The sequence below is a fragment of the Chelmon rostratus genome, chromosome 2 (assembly GCF_017976325.1).
Source record: "Chelmon rostratus isolate fCheRos1 chromosome 2, fCheRos1.pri, whole genome shotgun sequence".
NCBI lineage: Eukaryota > Metazoa > Chordata > Actinopteri > Chaetodontiformes > Chaetodontidae > Chelmon > Chelmon rostratus.
The window spans coordinates 9,508,342-9,532,705 of NC_055659.1; the positions used below are offsets into that span (position 1 = coordinate 9,508,342).

Sequence of the window (24,364 nt, forward strand, 5' to 3'; positions counted from 1 at the left end):
GCTCGAGTTTTGTGGCACCAGAATAGTTTCATTGCATGTGAGGTGTATTTAATAAATGAGTTTTCTCTTACCATTTACATGAAATTCAGACACCATTGATGATACCTATAGTGGTTACAGTATCAAAAATGAAAAGGAATACGGGAAGATTAAACCAAACAAGTATGTCATAGTTTCATCTAAGAACCAAATTTAAGGAATTGTTATTGAAAATGTGTTGTTAAAAACTTGAATTTTCCAATACAATACTTCCAATACAATATATGCCTCAAGGAAAACACGTTTGTGTTTTAAGGCATTTGGGGTAGCTGGTCACTTTTGTTCACACTTCACCCTAAATGTACATCTTATAATATTAATAAGGTAATATTCAGTATTTTCTAAACAATTTTTATAACTTACTTGGCTATGTTTGAAATAGGCTAACAGAGGAAAAAAATATTTACTCTTTCCAGCAGGTAGTTCCGACCCTCAGTTGTGATTGGCTGAGTCGCGTTCGAAACCGTTGAAAACCCTTTCACTACGGTCGGTACACCTGTGAGGCCGCAAAACGGTTAAGTTTAGTATTAATGCGCCAATACAAAGTGACCGTACGTGAAGTGTGTGTCGCCTAGCAACTGATTCTGCTAGCCAGCACGGAAGCTAACAGCACTGTGGATGCTACGGGATGTTTACGTGCTGAACTTTAGAATCGTGTTGTTGTAACTGCTTATAACACAAAAACGAGCCTCTCGGTCGTGACTCCAAGTGGTTTTAGAGAAGCTAAACGGGGGTGTTATGCCTGCCGACGCCTCGCTGAATTCAACTCTTACGGCGGTCGAGTTACGCAACGCGACGTAAACCCTCCCGACTCCGCCGTTGCTGCGTAAAAACCGTAAAATCCAGACTCATCATATTTGCGCTCTCGTGTTTCGTCAGTGATGCACTATCCCGTGCCTTCCCCCCAACGAGGCATGTCTTCTCCACACCACACCACTCCTGCTTCCTCGCATGAATTTACCGCGCCGTCGACTCTTCCCAGCTGAACAGGCTACTTCGCCGTAGGTTTGGTGTTTGTCCGGCCCACCGCAGCCGCCCGGCAGCTGTGCCCTCTGCTCCTGAAGGCAGTCCCCGTCATGACCTCCCCTTTCTGCGATTCTGCTGAAATTTGCTAAATGGGATTCGTGGCCGGCCCGAGGTTTCCACAGCAACTGGCCATCCGCTTCCATTATTTCTGTAATGAGGACAGCCATAAGGATTTAACACGGTTCCTCGCTGCGCGTCTCTGATTTTTGGGCTAAATCTCAAGACGCGTCAAAGGTGAGTTAATTAGGGCTTGTGGCGTTTTAATGCGAGAAATTGTGATTAATTTGGCCACTGCATCCAGGGCTTTTGGTTTGTAGCTGCGTATTTTCGCACACTGATGTTTTTCCACACCGCGCACGGTGCCCCCTCTCACACGGACTTGTATTTCATTGTTGCACAGGCCATTCAGTGAGCGCTGCTCGCACATTTGGTCAGTGGCACTCAGTCTGTGCCAGGCTACGCTGTTGACGATTTACTACACCCCGGACAAAATGCGCACCGTGCGCGCTAATGTCTGATTTCTGACTTCCTCACGGCCGAAAATGCTTCGCGGAGGCGCAGTAAATCGACAGCGGTTAGAAAACAAGAGCCAACAATCCATCGAAATTCAAAATGGAGCTTTAACAGCACCTGTTTTGATTCATCAGGCCGCATATGCGCTGTATGTGAGCCGAAGCCTACGACAGCCACAGCAGCATTGTCGCCTTTTATCCCCGCTCCCATTCACAAATCCATGTTTACGTGTTTAATGTGGATCCGTTTGGCAAACACGGACTGTTGATGTTTTTATTATTATTATTATTATTTTTCCCATTCCCTCCCATAGCAGAGACGTTATCATCTTGACAGCTGCTACTCCTGTAGGCAGCTACTACCCCACCCCTTGTTTCTTTGAAAGCAGCTTTGCTGACAACTGGTGTTTAATCCCGTGGAAATAGAATTTTAATTATGTGGTTAATCTATTTGCAGTTGGTTTTGGGATTTGGACAAGTTCCAGCTAATTTCCATAAGGCAGTGAATTCAGGTTTGCTAAAAAAAAAAAAAAAAAAAATGAGACCCATGAATCAGTGGAAAGCTCAACATTGGATTTTTAACTGGGCGACCTCAGAGAAGGCAATAAAATGCTAGCCTCATGTGATAAACATGAGGCTAGCATAGCATGAGAAACAACACCAGCAAACCAAGTAGGACTGTTGAATGACTTCCTCTCAAATAATCTTTTACAAGCTGAGAGAGTACGTACAGTGGGTCAGAATACATAATGTTCCCGTTCAGAGGGCCGGCAAACATTGAGGTTGGTCTCAGGGCTGCAGCTAAACATTATTAATCTACCACATGTTTTCCCATTAATGGCTTGGTTTATGGAATGTGAGCAGGTATTGAAAAATATTCTCAACGCCACAGGTTACATTTTCATGTGTCTCCTTTTATCTGGTCAACAGCTCAAAACCCAAAGATAATCAAGTTGCAGTCATAAAAGACAAAGAAAATGTTCCCTTTTGAGGAGCTCAATTGTTTTTGTGTAAAAGACGACTGATTATTTGTCTGTCTGACTAACTGATTAGTCGACAAATTGTTGCAGGTTCAGTTGGTTTTAGTTGTCAGATTATTCATTTTCTGTCGGAACGCATTTAAAAATGCATTTCAAAGATTCAATATTTACATGTTTGAAGCAAAACAAATGTTAGTTTATTTTAATATAATGTAAATAATAAAGAGAGGCTGTCTGTAAATGACTAAGGGCTGTCAATAACAAATCTGCAGAATTAATAATTTATCAAGTGTGTGGCACTTCCTGAAATGAAACAGCCTTCTTGTCCTCCTTCCCCACCTTTTGCCCTCCTTTTATACAATCAGTCACGCAGTAGCGGCTATTGCTCAGAGCCTGGATCACTTGCTGCCAGAGCTGCTGGTTAATGATGGACAGAAAACGGGGAGTGGGTTTTTATCAACCGAGCGCCACAATCCTCCTCTCCTCATCCTCTTCCCCTTCTCGCCTCTCCTCTGTGTGTTTGTCACTAAGGGAAAGGGGAGATGAGATGGGACAGCTAGACACAGGCTCAGACTTTGCAAAGTGAGCGAGGTCAGCAAAAGATTTGGGGGAAAGATAACAGAGAATATGTGATTGAGGCATCCACAGTGCTAAAATGGGACTTGATAGTTCTGTGACTGCATTGTCTTTTCTTTGGCCCTCTTTAAATCAACTGTCCGCTCTCTCTCTCTCTCTCTCTCTCTCTGTCTCTAACCCAGGCTAAATATAGATGATCTGTGTATTATACATGTATGTGGACTGCACTGTTTCATGTTATTATCCAGCATGTAGCGGGATAAGACAGTGATGCTAATGTGCACATTTCCTCTCGTTTTGATCTTGAGGAACCATCATTGCCCCCTCCCCGCTCCCTCGCCTCTCCTCCCCAGGGCAAACTGTAATTTTCCCATTCGAGTGAAACATTGGCTCGAGCTCCTTCGCTCTCTGCAGCACAGTGGCAACTGTTACCGTCTGTTGTGACTCAGTGAGGTTTGTCATGGCCAAATGTGCTTATGTGCCCGACCAGAAATGTACAGCTTCTGTGCTCAGCTTCAGATGGAGGATTACAAATCCTGATTAGACAGGAAACGTGAGAAATAGTTAAATGCTTTGTGCAGTTGGAACCAGAGCACAAACCTTCTAGCAATAAAGCATTGTCCTCAAACGTAACCTCTAACTTAAACACTTTGAAACAATCTTCTGCAGCAAATTTCTGCATCTATAGTATGGAGCTTCAGTATCTAGGCTATTTGTGCACTCCGTTTTTATTATTCGATGAGCTTGAAACCCAGCAACGTAATTTTCTCCACAAGACTACAATGTGCAGATCATTCAGCAGATGATTGGAAGGCCTGATATAAGGGCGCTATTCCCTGGAGTGCAATATTGACTGTAGATCATCAAGGATTTAAAGGGTAAATTCATATTTTTTCTTTCTTTATACAACACACACACAAAATACAGAGTTTAGTCACTCCTGTCCATGAAGAGATTCCACAAAAATGCATTCTTAAGTTCATCTGCAGTTAATATGAGGCTTCAGCAGCTGGAGTTGGTCTAATCAAGTGGGTATCTCTTCCAAAGTTAGTCATTTTAGCACCAAAAGGCCTCATTGTTTCGCTGCACAAGGGCTCCTTTTTGAGCTGTGGTGGAGGGATGGTGAGAGGGACCAGCAGTCTACAGCCACGCTTGAGGCTCTGTGAGGCTGCACTTACCAGAACTACAGTGATGCTCTGAGCCGAATGCTAATGTCAGCATGCTAGAATTCACACAGTAACAATGCAAACATGATGAAGTTTAGCAGGTTTGTTTACCGTGTTCACCCTTTTAGTTTAAACTGTTATCGTACATTTGCTAGTTAGAAGTAAACATGAAGTACAACTGTTAGCTGCAAGGGCGACTGATGGGAACGACATTAGTTTTGGATGTATTTGGTTAAATACATTTTAATTTGTTGATTGCACAAGATGAAAAGTCACAGGATCAGAGTGATTCCAAGTCATCCTGTGGGGAGCTTGAATGTCTGTAGAAAATTTCATGCCAATTCATCCAGTAGCTGCTGAGATATTTCAGTCGGCACCAAAGTTGTTGGCTGTGTCTGAACTTTAAAACACATTATTTTACTGAGCGAGGAACCTTGATTCTTTGACCTCAATGGAAACATGTTAAGAGGGGATCTCTTTAGGGCCAGTTACAGCAACCAAAAACTGTTTCCATGCGCATTTAGGCATTAGGAATGTTACTTTAAGACAGACTTGGAAAAAATGTGAGTCTATCCGTTTAATCAAGCAGTCAGATTTGAAATGACAGTCCAGCTTTCTGCCATTTTCCAAGGCAGATCGGAGCACATGTCACATGCACGCATGAAAATGCTGGCTGTGTCGACCTTGATGTGATGGAGTGTCAGTATCTAACAGGTGTTAAGACTTGCCTGCTTTATTAACTTAAATTCCTTTGAGGCATCTCCGCTGCCTTCCTCCTTTCCCTACAGTATTTCCCCCTCACACCCAGTATTCAGTCCACGTACAATGTTTTATAGATTTTGTAAGACTCAGTCAACACTGCGACTGTGAGAAAAACACAGCTTAGTGATAAATGTACTGCAGAAATTGAAGTGCTCTTGAACTCCATTGTGGTTCGGAGGTAAACGGCACTCAGAGAACAGCCTTTGAGCGAAGCCTCTGTTTGCCGTGATTCACATCTAATCCTCAAAATCTCCTTTCCCACAACACAACCAGGCACAACTTTATTCACACAGTCAGCATGTCTGTGTGCTTATTGTCACTTTTCTGACATTATTAAGCCATGTTACATAACTTCATTTGTACAGCACATTTAATAGCAGAATTGTAGCTTATGCTGCTTTGCATTGAGAGAAAATTAACTAATTACACAGCGACTGCATTTTTAATATGCACGAATGCACCAGTACAGTAAAGAAATGAGTGAAATATGTTAAGTTTGACTATAGAAATGAAGATGGAAAATGATAATTATCCTGTAAAACTAGGTGCAGCTAGGCAACAAATTTATTTTGGAGTGACATTTTGATTTGTGTTCTGGGACAATAGAGCGTCTTTGTTACCCCACCACCACCACAGCTCCATCTCCCTCCTCGCTTCCTTCCTCCCATCCCGCCCTCCCACTGCTCAGGTGCCTGTTCTTGTTGCAGTCGCTGGCAGTCGTAGCAGTGCGGTGCAATCTGGTTCTCCCACATTCCTCCGTGCTCCCGTTCAATGGAAAAGTGCACAAGGGACTGAAATCTCTCCTCATCTCCCATTCCTATTTTTTTTTTCATTTTTTTCAGTTTCTCCTATACTTACTTTCTTATTTTCTACATGTTGGTACTTTTATTTTCTGCTTTAGTCTCCATCATCTCCAATCTTTTTTCAGTTTCTATCACAATGTTGAAATTAGTCACATGTTAGCTCTTCTTGATATTAGGCCACTCTGACACCATATTAGGAAAAGGCGAGAGGGTCAGCTACAGAGCTAGCGCTCTTGTTTACATATGCAGTCTCTGAGGCTTTCAAGGGTACTCTGGTGCTTGCAGCGTCCTGTAGACAACCAGGGGAGAGTGACTCTCACATGGTTTCTGCCATCACGTTATTGGGATGTTTGCAGTGCTGGTCAAGGATCGTTACCACAACTGATCAGTGTGTGCGTAAACCTGATCATTAGTCGGTTTTCCAACCAGAGGCTCAAGGTTCAAATTAGACCTGCAACAACTGATCAATTAATTGTCAACTATTAAATTAATCACTGACTATTTTGATAACAGATTAATCAGTTTGAGTCATTTTTTAAGAAAAAAAATCTTAAATGTGAATATTTTCTGGTTTCTTCACTCCTCTATGACAGTAAACTGAATGTCTTTGCATTTAGAAATTGAGGACGTCATCTTGGGTGTTGGGAAACACTGATTGACTTTTTTCACCATTTTCGGACATTTGATAGACAAAAAAACTGATTAGTCAAGACAATAATTGACAGATTCATTGACAGTGCTGTCAGTTGTAGCCCTAGTGAGAATGTCCTGTTCTGTCTGATACTCACTCAGCTGAATTGTTCATGAGGGAGATATTAGCTTGGACCAAATTCCCTTCAAAGTTTTAAGACATGCATGTTTGATTTGTGAACGGTATAGAATCAGTCAAGGCAGGTTACATTTTCTGAACATATGCCAGCAAACCCAAATGTATACATATACATGCACTTTATTAGGTACACCTCTACAGTCTAATGCAATTGTTCTGGCCTTAAGTCCGTTTTTGACCCATCACTTCCACACTGGTATGACAGTATTTTTACTCATCTATATAGTGTGACATCAACAGACACAGTAACCCATTGGGGAATACTGATGAAACTGTTAATTTCACCATATCTGACGTTTTGCTGTATCCTCTTTGGCTTTGAATGCATTCCTAAAGCGCTGGCCTTCTACTATGGGCTGTGCTGTGATAGATAGATAGATACTTTATTAATCTCCAAAGAGAAACTTAATGGTTCAGGTGCTCAAGCTTTGGACCTTTTGCTAACAAGAGTCAGGACTGAAATCCCCATTCAGACCTTGAGAAACCCTTCTGGAAGGCTTCTTTTCATTGGTCAGTAAGGAGCAAGTTGAAGTAATTTGACCTTCAGTGAGAAATCAGCTTTTTTGTATGTTTTAAGCTCAATGTAGAACTGGAGCATGTCAAGTTGTGGCAATTTGATGCTTAAAGGTTCCAGACTAACATCCACGTCAGTGATTTTTAAGTAGCATTGGCTCTTTAAAGATGATAATTTCACAGTAGATTTTGCATGGATTCAAGCACCTCACATATTTGCTTGCATGCATATATTGACTACGTGGACTTCTTTATTTATTTGTTGCATAAGTGCCTCTATTATTGCTAAAAGTCTGCAGAGTGTTTCTGATCCACGGTGAGCTGTGAGATGTTTGAGGCGGCGGCAGCAGCAGTTCACAGCGTCCACTGCTGATATCCAGACGAGTCAGCCAAATGGAGCAGTTCACACACTCCTGTCCACCTTTCCTTCAGGCCTGTGGGCCAACTCCGTGTGACTCAGTGTTGCACCATGGGATACATTAACCCCCCAGCGCGCCAGATTACATCCTGGCAGGAGTTGAATCAAAGCTTGCATGATTGTACGTGTGTGCCTGAAATCGCTCACACTCGTGCACGTTCACGCAGCTTACACGCCCACACACCTCCACAGTGGGATCCGTCCGTATCTTTGAGAATTCCCATACCTGTGTAATTATGTTATGCTCGCACATTACACTTAAAACGCCCACTAAGCCTCAGCTGTCCATGCAGTATACAACAACCACCTACGCGTTCTTTTTACAGCCACTGCCAGTTCCTTCCTCCTTGTCTGTTAATAACCCTCTCTGTCCTGTCTATCAGACTCACACAAGTATCCTGGAGACACGCATGTTTTGGGGAAAAAGGATGTGCGACCCAACTGTGGTTGGGTGTTAGTGTGCGATAGAGCCTTGTTTCCCAGAGACCGAGTAACAGCTGCTCATGCACATAAACACACACACACACACACACACACACACCTACACACATGCTGCATACACTCTGTCTGGAACTGAGAGTGCCTCTATTCACCAAGGAACAAGGCTGTTTCATGTGTGTGTGACTGTGTTTGTTTCAGCTGGCCTGAAATAGCCGGTCTCACAGTGAGTCACTCTGCAGTGACTCGAGGGGTGGATTGACTCGCTGTGTGTGAACACGGCACTCCAACTTTCTGTGGGTGCATTTGACTGTCTGAGCATGTTTGTCTTTGTCTGCACTCACAAATACAGCACGATCTGGTTGAATATATCAGGCCATAATAGACGTATTGGGCATCGGGATGGAAAGGAGAAGCGGGCTTATAATTACCCGTCGAAGGTGAAAGCTCTTCTGTCCTTATCCGCTCGCCAGTATTAACACTGGGTTTCATTACAGCCCGCTGCTCCCTTTGTTTGAAGCTTTGTTTTCCTTGTAGACGCTTATTGATTCAGGACAGATTGAATCAACAGATAGGAATGACCTTGAACGTATGTGTGTTGACTGTTTCAAGGTGTCCCGTTCGCAGTGTATTTGCATGCTAAACGGTTCTAACTGAACCTGGAACAGCTCCAAGGATCGCTGCCGTGGATTAGGAGAGCAACGATGAATGTGATGCTCTCGGCACACACTGCTAGAAGGAATTTGTGTTGCAGAGAGGTGAATGAATCGAAACTGAAACAGGGTCAGTTCCTGTTCCTGAAAGAACAGCTTTTAGCTCCTGTCAGGATGGAATAAGACAGTTTGAATTCTTACTTAATTTGAGCCCAGTCACACAGACAGTGTTTTCTAAATGTGTAAGTAAATGAACACTGTCTTATAAATAAGCTTCGAATTAAATTTTTGTTCAATGAAATGGTATGAAGATTTTGCTGGTGTTTTTTGGTGGTTTGACTTCTTTTCTCTTGAAGAAGGTTTCGTGGGGGTCAGACGTGATTTATATATTAAGTTGAGTTTTAAAAGTAGACTGACATCCACATGCCCTGCTCAATGTGACGCCACTGCTGCTAGGATCAAAGTAGACCTGAGTTTCATTTGATGGCAGAGTTTAGCTGAAAATGCGTCCAAGGTGACGTCTATAAATGTCTTTTTTTTTTTCGACCAACAGTCCACAACCCAAAGATATTTGATTTACAGTGATATAAAACTGAGAAAAGCAGATCGTCCTCACATTGGTGAAGCTGAAACTAGAGAATGAAGCACATTTTCCTTGAAAAAATTATCAATTCAGTCGTTTAATCAAGGCATCAATTACTAAAATAGTTTGCATTATTTTTCTTAATCAATCAATCAGTCACTTCAGTTCTATCAGCCGTATAACAAGTAATCGAGATAACAACCCTGAAATCCCTTTTGGGACTTAAATTGGTGCATCCTTACTCATCATTGGCTCTCTTCCCAGGTCTGCACATGGGGGCGGGCAAGAGCAAGCCCAAGGAGCCGGGCCAGCGCTCCATGAGCCTGGACGGCACCATTGGCACAGGCTCAGACAGTGGGCACTTCCACCACCTGGGCCCCGCCCAGCAGACCCAAACCCCCAACAGGAGCCCTGCCGTCGGGACAGGTAGGCGGGGGCAACAAGGGCAGCACCAGCACGCCCCGACGAACACTCCTGAGCTGGCTCTCTTTGGAGGGGTGGACCACACCGGCACTATCACCTCACCTCAGAGAGGACCTCTGTCAGGTAGACAATACCTCATGAGATGAGTGGAAATATTGAGTTTTATGTTTCAGGTAGTAACTGATGTGCTACATCCAGTAGCTGTTAGCTTAGCTTAACATAAAGACTGGAATCGGAGGTAAACAGCTAGCCTGGCTCCGCTCAAAGGCGAGAAAATCCACCTACCAGCTTCCTGAAGCTTCTTTAACGCTGGACAAAAAAACCCACTGACACCCACTAACATCTGGCTTTTGTGTTCAGTGAGAAAAGGTGCGATTGGCATTCATGCTGCTGGTTGCCTGGCAACTGCGACAAGACTCCAGGAAAACACTGTGCTCAGCCGAGAAGTAGTCATGCACATACCGTAATCTTAGTTTAACTAGTGGGTTTTTACAGATGCTGCAGATCTTGCTGTTTCCCCCCGTCTCCAGTCTTTGTGCTAAACTAAGCTATGCTAATGCTTTCTTGGCTACAGCTTCATATTGAACAGACAGTTATGAAAGCAGCATTGATCTTCTCGTCTAACTTGCAGCAAGAAATCAAATAAATGGTGTTCCCTTGATATCAAACTATTGCTTTAAATGCTAGCTACACAGTAGAGCCAAAGTAATATTAGATGCATAACAAGTGAGAATGCAAAAAAATTGACTATAATAAAGAAATGCTAATTTTCAGTGTGAATAAAGTTATGAAGCTGAGTAGAACTGTGCAATGGAAACAGATTTAATAGGAGCTGATGAAAATTCATCTGACTCAACCCACAGATTTGCTTTTAGTTTGAGACCACAGAAGTCCTGAGAAAAGAACAGCTATCTAAAAACAGCTTGACTGTGAGTCATAGTTACACAGAAAAATATTTCTTTCTCAATGGAAGAACTGTTTTTTTTCACACCATCAGCTGCCAGACACGCTTAAAACCTTTTCTATGACTTTGAAGCGTGTCACATTGTCCAGATTTTACTTGACATTAAGCTGTAATGTGTCTAGACTGGCCAGATGGTTAGGTTAATGTTGCTCCATCCAGCAAGCAGAGGGCTGCTGGTGTATCAGGAGCAGCTCTGCTAGCCGCCTCCTCCCGAGCATCTAATGAGCCGATCAATGATTGACTAGAGAGTTCCCAGGTTTAGATCACAGGTTCATTAAGAGGAAGGGTAGAAAGCTGCACAGAAAATAGAAGTCCATCGGTATGATGGCTTTGTCCTTCACGGACGGTTGGTCACAAGCAGTTTGAATGTCGATATTTCTCATTTGGCCTTGGTAAATTGTTTTATACAGATATGGAGCAGAGGCAAAATAACTTAAGATTCATAGCTTTACAGTGGATGGAGCAAATTATCATCAGGGGCTGGACCTGTATCATTGAAGTTAGATTATGGAAGTGAATGTGAACAGGGTTTAGAGGGGAGTACCACTGTCTTCAGTTACATTGTTCCCTAAATGCAAATTTCTGTGTGTGTGTGTATGTGTCTTGCAGGAGGTGTCACTACATTTGTGGCGCTGTATGACTATGAGTCACGGACAGCGTCTGATCTGACCTTTAGGAAAGGCGACAGGCTGCAGATTGTCAACAACACGTAAGAATCAACAGTCATCTGCCTCTTTCTCTCTCTCTCTCTCTCTGATGCCACAACTTCACAGAAATCTAAATGAACAGATTTGTAGACGCACATGTGAATGTGAGTGTGCACAAATGTCAGTATGAATGAACACAGTCAGAGCTGGTAACTGTGGAGCCATGCAGACAGCAGAGTCTCATCCTCTCCATCTGTTGCCTAAAACGGAGCAGAATGACTCTTTACTAATGCATTCTGTTCCTCTTTGGTAACTGTCAGCACCATCGTCTTTAAGACACTTTATAGAGAGCCTGTCATTGCAAGATCTACACTCGCATTCCTGATAACACGTGAAAATGATGTTTTCCTGTTGGACTTGAGCATATGTTGAAGTCTTGTCAGTGTTGTGATTTAGAACTCCGATCCCAACAAGGTTAGGATGCTGCCTAAAACATTGATAAATACAGAATGCAATCTGTGTTTACAGATTACGAACAGTTTTACAAAGTGTTCCTGAGCCTATGTAGTAACATCCTTTATCCAATCATGTGTTCACAAAGTGGTGAACCTCGCTCCATCCTCACAGTGAACGACTGAGCCTTTCCAGGATGCTCCTTTCATACCCAATCATGATACTATCACCTGTTACCAATCAACCTGTTCACCTGGAATGATCCAAACAGGTGTTTTTGGAGCGTTCCACAACTTTCCCAGTCTTTAGTTGCTCCTGTCCCAACTCATTTGAAATGTGACTTTGTGTGTTTTCAATTGAATATATGCCAAAAAAGATTTTCAAATGATCACATTCTGTTTTGTTTATGTTTTACACAGCGTAGCTCTTTTGGAATCGGGGCTGTGAAATGAACAGAATGATTTTAAAAGCAGGCAGTGAGAAATGACGTGTGTCTTTAAAAGCTGCTTCCAAGTAAAAGCATCTGGAGCGTAGTCCCCAAGCAGGTGTTAAAAAGCAGAACAATGTTGTTTTTTTCCATTTCCTGTGAGCTTTTTCCATAACTTCCTGCCATAAGTCTGGTCTCCTGTTCTTTATCTATAGTCTGGCACTACACAGTTGGGCTGAAAAATATAACTCATTCATACTTGATTAATATTACACAGTGAAACAGTTTCTATATCTACATTACAAACACTCTTTTATAAACACAAGAATCAAAAGAAGCGAGATTGTATCCTTAAGTCCAGATATCCCATATGATATGAGTATCTAATCATTTATGGATAGATTTATAGATAAATTAGAGATATTTCCATAATCCTTCCATTGTAGAATCATTAAAAATGATTACAAACTGCACTCAGATGGGATGTGGAACTTTGAAAACTTTGGAAACACTGCAGCTCGTATCAACCCCACTGTGTAGTCCCACAGCATATTCAGCTCCTCTGCTATCTGTCTGTGCTGTGCTGCTTGCCTCGCTGTGTCTCCTCGCTGTGTTTTGATGTGTCTGCTGTGTCTGTTATCTCTCCCTCTCTCTCTCTCTCTTTCTCATGCTTCATGGTTTCTCCTAGGAAAAAGTACAGCTTCAGGTCAGTAATACTTAATGCAATAAAAATCTCACGCAACCTTTTGTTCACAGTCCCTGTGCTGCTGCTTGGATTTGTCTGATCAAGCTCATAGTGTAACTGCAAAAGAATTAGTTAATATTAAAGATACTGGGGGTTTTAGTGCCCTAACTTGCTTTGGAGGTAGCATATATTACGTCTCTGGATACAGAGCAATAGTTAAAGGTCTAAGATGTAAACTGAGGGACTACAAGTGGAACAAAAGGTTGTCTGTTTTCTGTCTGTTTCCTCTCTTAACAATGTGTTTTTTCTTTACATCACTCTGTGCACTTATGTGTGGGATGATTCTTTAAAACCTCTCTAGGTCTTTAGGTTTCCCCTTTGTTTTCTAAAGAACATTATGGGTCATCAGTCAAACAATGTGGAAGAAACTTGTATCAAAAGTAAACTTTCTTTACTACTACACAGTGTGAAGCATCATGTGGTGCAGATACTGTAATATTTAATTGATGAATCTGGTAATGTTCTGCATTTTTTTAAACTGACAACAAATCCCATGAAAGCAACATTAAAATTACCGAACTAACAAGTCTGTGTAGCCAAAGCCTGATTTAGCTTATTCTTCTGCGCCGTAGACCTTAACTGTCGTCCAAAAACTATTAAAAAGAAATACAATAAAATGTCCCTTCATTATGATGAACATTAGCGCTGTGCATTTTGAGCGTATCCCACATAAACCTTCCCTGGGCCATAAATACGTTCCAGCACCAGCGACAGGGAAGTGAAGTGGTGTTGATTTTGATCTTTTCATGGCATTTGTTAACAATAAGAAAAACAAAGTTTTATTCTGAAAGTGTTCTTCCTCCATCAAATATAATGGCTCTTAATTGGGAGTCAGCTAACACACCATCAAACCAAGAAGTGTCGTGATTGCCTGTGTCAGTTTTCTGTTTATGGTTGACTCTCTCGCTCTCTGTCTGTCTCTCTCTCTCTCTGTCACAGAGAAGGGGACTGGTGGCTCGCTCGCTCCCTGACGACAGGAGAGAGTGGTTATATCCCCAGCAACTATGTGGCTCCGTCCGACTCCATCCAAGCAGAAGAGTACATTATCCTCTCCTTGTTTGGCTCTCGCATTTTTTTTTTTCCTGCAGACACTTAAGGCATTTTTTTCTTAGCCTTCAAAGCCTGAATGTAGCTTTAGTTTTCTCTGCTGTATCTACGCCTACAAGCGAATGTAAAGAGTATAGAGATGATATTTTCCGATATAGCATGCGGCACAGTTGTCTGTATTCCTGCCTGCCTGCTCCAGACGCTCAGTAGTAGCTTCTTACTGATCTCATTCTCTGTGGCCCACTTTGGCAGGTGGTATTTTGGGAAGATCACTCGGCGTGACTCAGAGAGGCTCCTTTTGAACTTACAGAACAGACGAGGAACCTTCTTGGTGCGGGAGAGCGAGACCACTAAAGGTGAGAGGGCAGACGTCTGGATCACTCCAGAGGCTACAGTCATCATCAAAGTGGTCCAATCAGCCCTTTCTCCGGTGCCTGTTTGTAACATTTAAACCTGGGCCATTTTGAGTGTTTAATACCTACATTATATTACCCATATTACCTGGAGTAAGCCTTGAAACCTCAACTAATCAAGTAGCCAATCAATCTGCAATCTGCAATAATTCATCTCCAGAGAAGCCCAGTATAAAAAAAAGCCATTTTAAAGCAAAAATGCCCAAAATTCACTTGTTCAGCTTCTTAAATGTAAATACTTGTTTTTTTTGTATACAATAGTTTGACTATTGTTGGACAAAGCAGTTTGAATATCTCAACCTAAGCTTCAGGAACATTTTCCAAAGAAATGTCACTGTATTATGGCATTTTATACACCAAAGGATTGGTCTTGAAATTAATAGGGAGATACATCGATAGTGGATAACTGCTAGCTGCAGCCCTGTGTGCATGCATTGCTTATTTCTCAAGATAAAGGCAGTTGCATAACAAGCAGCTATGAAATTCTGTATTTGAGATATATGTGTAGATATGAGGAGAAGCCGAGAATCGCAGCATTACATCGAAATGTGTTTGCAGCCGTTTTGAAAAATGAAGATTTTAATCTAACGAAGACACAGAGCTTTGAGTTGCTTCCTGGTGTTGCAGCGATATGTGCGGCGACGCTTTATCAGAGAAAGTTCTGAGTAAAACACGTTTTATAAAACCCGAGCTTTTTATTTTGCACTTGCTGGGTATTTAAAATGTGTGAAAAAAGGATGACACTTTTCTCCGCGTCCCTAGAGTTTACTCCACACAGCAAGTGTGATCTTACTTTGAAATAAGTAGATCTTTAGGGACTCAATTTGAAAGAGGCAGAAACTCGTAATTAAGTCATTTGTTAACTTCCACACAGGCCTGTGGCACAACATGTACATCTCTGGGCTCGTGGCAGAGTTTTGCTTTGTTTTTTCCTTAAACTCTGCTGTCAGATGTAGTCCCTGTGACATAGGTGGGCTCTTCAGGGGGTTGTTTCGGTGGAAGTGGTGAGGAGAAAAAGGAACAGAGGAGTGGAGTGGATTGGGGCTTGTGAATGGATAGGGGTGAATCACTGCCAGAACTAGGTCAACCTAGGAGGGTGCTGGAGTTCCCCCTGGCTATAAGTCTCTGTTCTCCCAACACACACACACACACACACACACACACACACTTTGAGAGGGGAGAAGGGGGGGAAGAACAGTAAAAGGGGAGACTTGTAGAAAAGGGGGGTTATCAGGGAGGGTAGGAGGAGCTCTGGCAGGGCATGTGTTGGCCTCTGGCTGCGTTCTGTCTTAGACGTCAAACATGAGGTCTGTAGTGTGACACAGAGGAGCAGAAGCATGTCGCTCATATGTTGTGTGAAGCGGAAATCATGTCAGACTGTTCATGATACATGTGATCATTTGTAAGGCTAGAAGCACATAAGTCCTGACCTGCCTAAACATGGGAGGTGGAAACCATCAGCTTTTGGTTGGAGCAGTTAAACTCAAATGGGTTAAAGTTTGTCGTGAATGCACAGTGTGGAGTTAAACAATTTAGAAATCATTTAGTGTCTGTATCTATTGCTTCGTACAGGTTGTTGACAAAGGCCAGTGGATAAGCTGCTGCAATAGTCCTCTGATGATCAGATACTTCGGGTCATAGTCTGCCAGTTCAGTAACTGTGTGGATGGAATCTTTGGGATGTCTTTACTGCTCTAGATTTTCTTTCTTAGGAGGAAAGAACAGTGAACATCAGTCAGCAAAACTCCAGATCAAAGAGGATTGATTTTTCATTTTCCTTTTACCGTGCTACAACGTCTCCTGTGGAGCTTAGGTTCGCTAAGTCTGTTCAGCCTTTTCAATCCAATATTTTTCCAAGTCTGATTACTGTCACAATTGTAAGGTCTTACATGTTTTATTGGCATCTTTATTTTAGTTCTAATAGTGTCTAGTTGTGTCTAGTTGTCTGGTTTCCTGAAAAGTGGCTGTACAAAACAAGTCAATTATTATCCCTGTTTTGCTCGGATCAACTTTTCTTCGTGGTGGACAAGGGCAGAGAGGTTTAGTTGAATTTCCAGGGCACTTCAGGGGGCCAACAGGGACTTGCCCAGCACAGCTGCTAGGAAACTCCACGGAGCAGCTGTCACACAGGCCCAGATACGCCTGGTTTTATTGTTCTAACCTGTCTCTGTCTGTTGTTTTGTCTTGTTCACAGGGGCATATTGCTTGTCTGTGCTGGATTATGATAACACCAAAGGCCTGAATGTTAAACATTACAAGATCAGGAAGCTGGATAGCGGAGGTTTCTATATCACCTCCCGCACCCAGTTCACCAGCCTACAGCAGCTAGTCTTCCACTACCGCAGTGAGTACTCAGACACACAGAAGATGTGATAGTTGACCTTTTTCCACTACTGTTGCCCTTAACCTGCCCTTTCACTCTCGCTTGTCATCCCTCTTTCAGAGCACTCTGATGGGCTGTGCCATGCTTTAACAGACGTGTGCCCCGTGGCCAAACCTCAGACCCAGGGACTGGCCAGGGACGCCTGGGAGATTCCCCGAGAGTCCCTCCGCCTCGACCTTAAACTGGGACAGGGCTGCTTTGGAGAGGTCTGGATGGGTAAGAATGACACACCGCCCCTTTTAATAGTGGAATGGATTGAATTCCTCTCACACATTTGCATATAGATGGATTGTACATGGAATATAAAAAATATGAAGATCAGTTTCTCCTTTCTCAAAGTGCATTAATGAGGCAAATCCTGGTAAAAACTAATTTATTTTTCATTAAAGGAATAGTTTGACATTTTGGGAAACGTATTCACTTCCTGGCAGAGAGTTAGATGAGAAGGTTGATGCTGGACCAGTCTGATGTCTGTCCATTCGATAAAAGACTACAATCAGCAGCTGGTTACCTCAGCTAGCCTGACAGGAACAAAATCCAACTACCTCTAAGCTCAACAATCAACACATTATCTGATTTGTTCAGTCAGTTCAAAAAACGAGTGTAAAGACAACACTTGTTGTTTTGTTATGGAGGGTTATGTCCTGGACTGTTTCTTTGCTTGCCTCAGTAACTCTCTGGAATATCCGCTGGTTGCCTAGCAACTAGTCAGAGCCGAGAAAGAGCCCCCCCAATGAAAAGGCAAATTCTCATTTGTACTCGTCTGTTTTTGTACGCATTAAACAAGCAACATAGAATGTGTTAATTAGTGAGCTTAGAGGTGCTGGTAGCTGGATTTTGTGACAGCGCCAGGCTAACTGTCCCCCCCTGCTTACAGACTTTATGCTAAGCTAAGCTAACAGGCTGCTGATTGTATGATGGCCAGATAAGAAAGTGGCACTGATCTTCTCATCTAACTCTCGGTTAGAAAGCAGATGAGTACATTTCCCGAAACTTTTCCTTCAGAGAAGTCACACAGTGATGTTATTTTGCTGTGTTTTCTGACAGGCACATGGAACGGAACAACACGGGTAGCCATTAAGACCCTGAAGCCTGGCACCATGTCTCCAGAGGCCTTTCTTCAGGAAGCACAGGTCATGAAGAAGTTGAGGCATGAGAAGCTGGTCCAGCTGTATGCTGTTGTGTCTGAGGAACCTATCTACATTGTGACAGAGTATATGAGCCAAGGTAACAAGTGCTGTTTATACTGTTTTCGGTACTGACTTTACGGACTGAAATGTCTCTGTACCACTAAGTACTGTGAACTGTCAGGTACCAAAAGCTGGCATCAAATGCAAACTCAGATTCATCATCATTCAATTTTGAAAAATATGTTTATAAAATAATTTGTACAGAAATCATGGTACTGTGTTGGCGCTAGTATGGAAGCATGTCTAATAGTACCTAAATTACATTTGTTTGCTTATAAGCACATCTTAGATGTTAGCTTGTGCTTTAAGGTTTACACTTATAATGGACCAGTTCTTTGGTAGTTATCTTTGATGCGTTATCTACGAGTCTAAATGCTTGAAATCTTGCTCTCGCAGGTAGCCTGCTGGACTTTCTTAAAGGGGAAGCAGGGAAGATGCTCCGTCTGCCTCAGCTAGTAGACATGGCCGCTCAGGTAAAATGACTCACCGTTGCAGCTACACTAAAACCTATTCAATATTTATATTTATTATAAAATCCCTGTCCTCTCTGCTTCATTTCCTCCAGATTGCAGCAGGCATGGCCTACGTGGAGAGGATGAACTACGTCCACAGAGACCTGCGTGCTGCCAACATCCTGGTGGGAGACAGCCTGGTGTGTAAAGTGGCCGACTTCGGTTTGGCAAGACTCATTGAAGACAACGAGTACACTGCGAGACAGGGTAAGTCCACGCTTCCTCTTTCCACAACAGTTTATTTTTATTGCTTTCATTTGTATTAATATGAAAATGAACGGGCATGATGTTGGTGCAGCTGCAGAGAGAAGTATAGATTTGGAAAGATGTGTTTAAAAATGTTCATTCTACAACCTGGTGTTTTTACTCACTCTTAACTGTTCCTCAGGAGCCAAGTTCCCAATCAAATGGACTGCACCAGAGGCTGCTCTGTACGGTCGTTTCACCATCAAGTCTGATGTCTGGTCCTTTGGTGTGCTGCTCACAGAGCTGGCAACTAAAGGCAGAGTCCCCTATCCAGGTAATCAGCAAAGACTCACACAGTGTATCCGAACAATTTACCGTTCACACGCTTGTTTCTTTTAATCAGTACAGTCAATAGAAAATTAATCTGTGACTATTTTGATAAAAAAAATGTAATTTTTCAAGCAAAAAGACCAAAAGTTCTTTTCATGCAGGTTCTCATATGTGAGAATTTGAAACAAGCTATTTTAGGGCATCATCTTGTACTCTGGGATATTGAGCATTTTGGCATTGCATGGCATTTTTCACTATTTTCAGTCATTTTATGGACCAAACAAAAATGATCAATAATCAAAAAATATCCTATTATTATTATTATTATTACTACTACTACTACTACTACTAATAATAATAATAATAATGATAATGATAATAATAATAATAAGCCCTATAATAATGCTTCAAGAAATGCATTATCTAATATTCAGATAAATAATAAGATTTTTCAAATCAAATTCAGTAATTTAATCCTTCAGATATATTTTCAATATTAAAATGTATTTTATTTTGAGGTAGATGTCTGTTTTTCCCTAAACCTTACTTCCTGGTTCTCTCGGCAGGTATGGTTAACCGCGAGGTGCTGGACCAGGTGGAGCGCGGCTACAGGATGCCCTGCCCGGCGGAGTGCCCCAGCTCCTTGCACGAGCTCATGCTTTCCTGCTGGAGGAAGGACCCAGAAGAGAGGCCGACATTTGAGTACCTGCAGGGCTTCCTAGAGGACTACTTCACCTCCACAGAACCCCAGTATCAGCCTGGGGAGAACCTATAGAACCACACACTGAACCGAACCTAGGGGGAGAACCTCACCACAGAACGATCTGCACTAACCGACCTCAGAGGAGCACCTGTAGGAGGATCTGAGCCTGTGAAACTCACCAGGGAGGAACTTGAGAGTCTTCTGTGGAAGCAAAACCAAGACAGAAACCTGCCGAAGTCCCATCATGTGCCATAAAGAAACTGCTACAGAAGAACCTGGAGAACCTCCTTTCTGCAAGCACTCACTGTTTACTGAAGGATATCCTGCAGAAGCGAGGTTCAAGGCTTGTGAAAGAGAACTCCGGCTGGACAGACTCTGGCTCTAATTTGACCGAGGGACCCCTCTTCTGGGTTGATGTTTTTTGAGAGGTGCGACTGATGTGGGAGGAACCAAATCAGGATCTACAGACGGAGCGAGCGGGAAAGGAATAAACCTCCCGTTGAAGAGAGAAGGTCAAGGGAGGATGTTTCAATCGGACACGAGCTGTTAAGCGAAACCTCCCTCCTTCCCTCTTCTGTCGTGTGTCTTTACTCTCGTCTGGTACCTTTTCTGCCCACAGAAGAGCACTGCCACTGTGGCTCAGGTGCCAAAGGAAAGTCTGTCTCTCTTCACGTCCTTTATGTCCCTTCTTCCTCTATTTCTGTCTGACTTTCAGTATTTCTCTCCAGTTTTCTCAAGTGCTGCTTCTTCAAAGTGTCTCCAAATAACTCAGCTCTGGAACTCTACTTTGCATCTTAATTTATGTTTACTAGGACATTATGCGCCCTGTGGTTTAAGGTTTTGTTCAGTGGGAGAGGGAGGTTCCTGATTTTTCTTTATTTTCTCTGTGATTATCAATAGGCAAGGTTGTTAGAACCACTATTCTGGTAGTGCCAGGGTAAACGTACTCAACAGGCAGGTTCTGTAAGACTGAAAATTAGGTGAACTGAATAAAAAATTGAGGCCTTTCTCTATTTTTTGACCCTCCTTCTCTTTTCTAGCTGTATTTCTTCACATACGCTGAACGGCCATCGCGGCCAGCTGGATCCAACCTCGATGATTAAAAATGATTTTGATGCAGGTAGTGCTTGAATGCTTGTTGTTTTGATTTAACCTGATTTTACCTGTAAAGTTGCATTGAAAATAATCAACACAGTTACGGCGGCACTAAAGAGCAGTTTTAGCAGTTATCAGCTCATTTCCTCGGAGGCGTAAATGGGCTAACTTTCATCAAACATTTATGTGACCTACTAAGAGGCTGATATGGCTACCAAACTAATCATATTACTGTTTAATATCCAACTCAGCTCAAGATGTGGGGACCCTGAGCGTAAAAGCCTGCGCTGTTTTGTGCCAAACAAATCACGTTTCTTTACTGCTGTCCATGTATATAACGTTTTATTATCAAGGGGCTTACTTGGGGTTTTTAGTTCTTAAACATGCAACTGTTTACTTACAGTTAACATTAAAATTCTCCATCATTTCCCCAGTTAAACTTCTTGTTGGTGAGTAAACAGGACAGACAAACCTGCCACTGTTTGCTGGAGGATTCAAAAGTGTTTCATTTCATATGTTGTGTCCATAAAAATATGCAACCAGGCGGCCCTAATGAAACTGTAAAACTTTGATCAGGTAACCTTAATAAAACTGTGTGTATGACTTAACTATAAGAGTTGCTTTTAAAACCAGTTAGCATGCTTTTGTGCCGTTCTTCTCTTGACCATTGGCTGGGTTTGTATTTATGCTGTACTGTACATCAACACGTGTATGTTTACTCAAGGTTCAGGTGAGGCGACGGGATCACAAACAGACTTCTGAACATTTCTGCCATCAACCTATAATTCATTTTTTTTATCTAACCCACTGCTGCCAGTCCTCGCCATCATACTGTACATACTGTAGCTCTTTAGAGTTGGTTTTTGTATCATGTAAGCCACTTTCAAATGGCAGGTATTTATGTTGGGTGTCACGCATTTCACAGTGGTTTAGTTTATGACGTAGTCGATGCAGCAACAGTAGATATAAAGTTATAGATTGTTGCCAACAAATACTATGAAACCAGTTATCAAATATGAGCCATGCAGCCATAGGAGAGAAGGTCCATGCCCACTAACACAAGCTATTAATCAGTGATGGTGAATCCTGATGGCTAATTTAATCAACAACGTGGACGATTCGAAAACCACAATGAAAGTGGAGATTTGGTTGATATGAAAAATGAGGTCAAAGATGTAAATAGTATCTTAAATGACTGTGACTATCATGTAATTTGTTTTTTGTGTATTTTTTCTTTAATTGCTCCTCCATGTTGAGGTTTTTACAGTGACGCACGCCTGCTCCCAAAATCTTTTAATAATGAGATGCTACTGTAAATGGGGCTTAAGGAATGTTTTCTTTTTTAAATATTGGATTAAATATAAAATATCTGCTAAAGACAATTTAAAATTGGGTCTGACATACATACATACATATATATATATATATATATATATATATATATATATATATATATATATATATATATATATGTGTGTATATGTATCTTTCCAAGAACATATTACCAGTGCTTTTCCTCTTTTAGATTGGGAAATACCCTGTTTGTTCTGACGCACTGAACAGCCTGCAAGTCACTGGGACAATGTGGAAGTTAATGGGCTCATGACAAGTATGAGTAACGCCAAGGTCTGATTGGATTTTCTGTTCCATATTAAAGAAGTGTCTCGGTGGGGGTTTTTTATGTTTATTTTTTATAAATCTATGCAGTTTCGGTCTGGCATTCCTGCAGCTTCATGGCCATTTTGTTCTAAAGTCAAAAACGATGATCATAAACAGAAGGTGTGAGCATTTTGTAAGGACTTCTTTTGTCTTCTTTTTGTTTCCGATGTAATGGGATTGAAATGGGTATCGTGCCACTTTATGTTGATCTTTAAATGTGCAATAAATTATATTTCAAATGTGTTTTGATAAGAGTTTGTGCTGGTGTGTGTGCTGTCCTTCGACCTGGAAACATTGTGCAGCTTTGGCGTGAGTAACATCTTAATAAAGTGATGAGCATGTTGCGCCACAAGCCAGACATTTAGGGAAGTGAGCATGTGATGTGAGGATCATCAGTTTTTATGGGATTTAGGCTAAGTCGAGAGAATTTCATGAATAAAATTAAGTATATGGAGAAGAAGAAAAAAATATTTGCTTGCTGCTGAAAATTTGCTGCAGTTGAAATCAGTCAAAATAAAAACAACGGAAAGGAGTTGAAGTAGCACTTAAAGTGGAGGTGCTGAGAGAAGAAGGGTCAAATTAAGTGGAAATGCTGTTAGGTGCAAAGTTCTGAAAGGAGATGAAATGGGACATATCTGTCGAAGCAGATCTGAGGAACACATAGGCAGAGGGTCTGGTTCGGGGTCCTTCTGGTTGTGACTGTCGACCCCTGCTTTACTCAAAGCAGCTGAAGTGGTTTTGTCCACATGGGGGCAGTGTTTGTCCGGAGTATCAAGGGCACTCTGGTCGAGGAGCAGCAGGACGCACTGAGCAGCAGACCAGCAGCAGATTGTAACCCACCTGCTGTGGCGGCCCCCGCTAAACAACATTAACCTTCACTAGTCGTTTAAAGACTGCGTGATGGAATGGGCCGGTGACATTTTTCAGAAACTCTCTCTTATGGCACCATACTGTAGTTTAGAATTCATTACATATGGGAAGACCTCATTGGCACGGTGCTCACTTTTTCTCTCTCGTTTGCTTTATGTCAAAATCCCCAGAAAATAGTTGCAGCTGTTAACTGATTACAGATGAGCTCTTCCTGTATTGGCTTAAATCTGTGGCCACATTGAGCCAATCACCAGCTGACGTTTCCCCGCTAATGAGTAGCTGCGCTATCCTGTGGTCTTCTCCTCTGCTGTGATTAGAAGCAAAAATATATCGGTTGATAAAGTGGCTCATTGCTAACATACAGTATCTGTGTGTGTGTGTGTGTGTGTGTGTGTGTGTGTGTGTGTGTGTGTGACTGGCTGTTGTTTTTCCCATCTGCTGAGCCGGAGTGCGAGTCATTTATCTCAGTTATCCAGACAGTGTCAGAGCTCCATCTGTGAAAACAGTAAACACACTGACTCACACTCTCTAAGTGACTGCCATTGATACCAGACAAGAGAGCTCTGCGGATACACACACACACACACACACACAGGGCTACAGTTACTGTTTGTTTTCATCTCATTACATTGACAGGAGCATGGCATGACTTGAAAGAAGCTGGATAATAGTGGTGTTTTGTTTTTCTTTTTTTTCCCCACTAATGGTCCAGGTTGCCCCTCTGCTTTAAACGATCTCTGTGCTTTGTTTGCATACAGTTATCATAGAGGAAGATGTCAGAGCCCTGATAGAGACGACCCATTACAAAGAAATAACATCTGAACTGTGCAAAAGTGCATTTACTGAAGCACTGTACTTTGGTACAAATTTGAGGTACTTGTACCATTAGCTTGAGCGTTTCAATTTGATGCAACTTATTAGTTCTACAGCACAACATCTCAGAGGCAAATACTACTACTTACTTTTCAGATTAATTTGTCCTTTCCAGTGGAAACCACATGTTTCCAAATTTGGTGATTT

At 42.1% G+C, this 24,364-nt stretch overlaps 1 protein-coding gene across 1 annotated transcript; it reads left to right on the forward strand.

Annotated features, from left to right (window-relative positions):
- The first annotated feature begins 949 nt into the window (after positions 1-949).
- LOC121612882 (proto-oncogene tyrosine-protein kinase Src-like) lies at positions 950-22,717 on the forward strand. Its single transcript, XM_041946046.1, has 12 exons — positions 950-1,299; positions 9,563-9,844; positions 11,295-11,394; positions 13,897-13,995; positions 14,257-14,360; positions 16,611-16,760; positions 16,860-17,015; positions 17,847-18,026; positions 18,386-18,462; positions 18,555-18,708; positions 18,890-19,021; positions 19,584-22,717. The coding sequence occupies exons 2-12, from the start codon at positions 9,571-9,573 to the stop codon at positions 19,790-19,792; spliced, it is 1,635 nt and encodes a 544-aa protein (XP_041801980.1). The 5' UTR covers positions 950-1,299; positions 9,563-9,570; the 3' UTR covers positions 19,793-22,717.
- Positions 22,718-24,364: the final 1,647 nt, after the last annotated feature.

Coding starts and splice junctions, on each gene's coding strand:
- LOC121612882 (XM_041946046.1), top strand. CDS start 9,571: ATGGGGGCGGGCAAGAGCAAGCCCAAGGAGCCGGGCCAGCGCTCCATG. Junction 14,361..16,610: donor GGAGAGCGAGACCACTAAAG/GTGAGAGGGCAG, acceptor TCTTGTTCACAG/GGGCATATTGCTTGTCTGTG. Junction 19,022..19,583: donor AGGCAGAGTCCCCTATCCAG/GTAATCAGCAAA, acceptor TTCTCTCGGCAG/GTATGGTTAACCGCGAGGTG.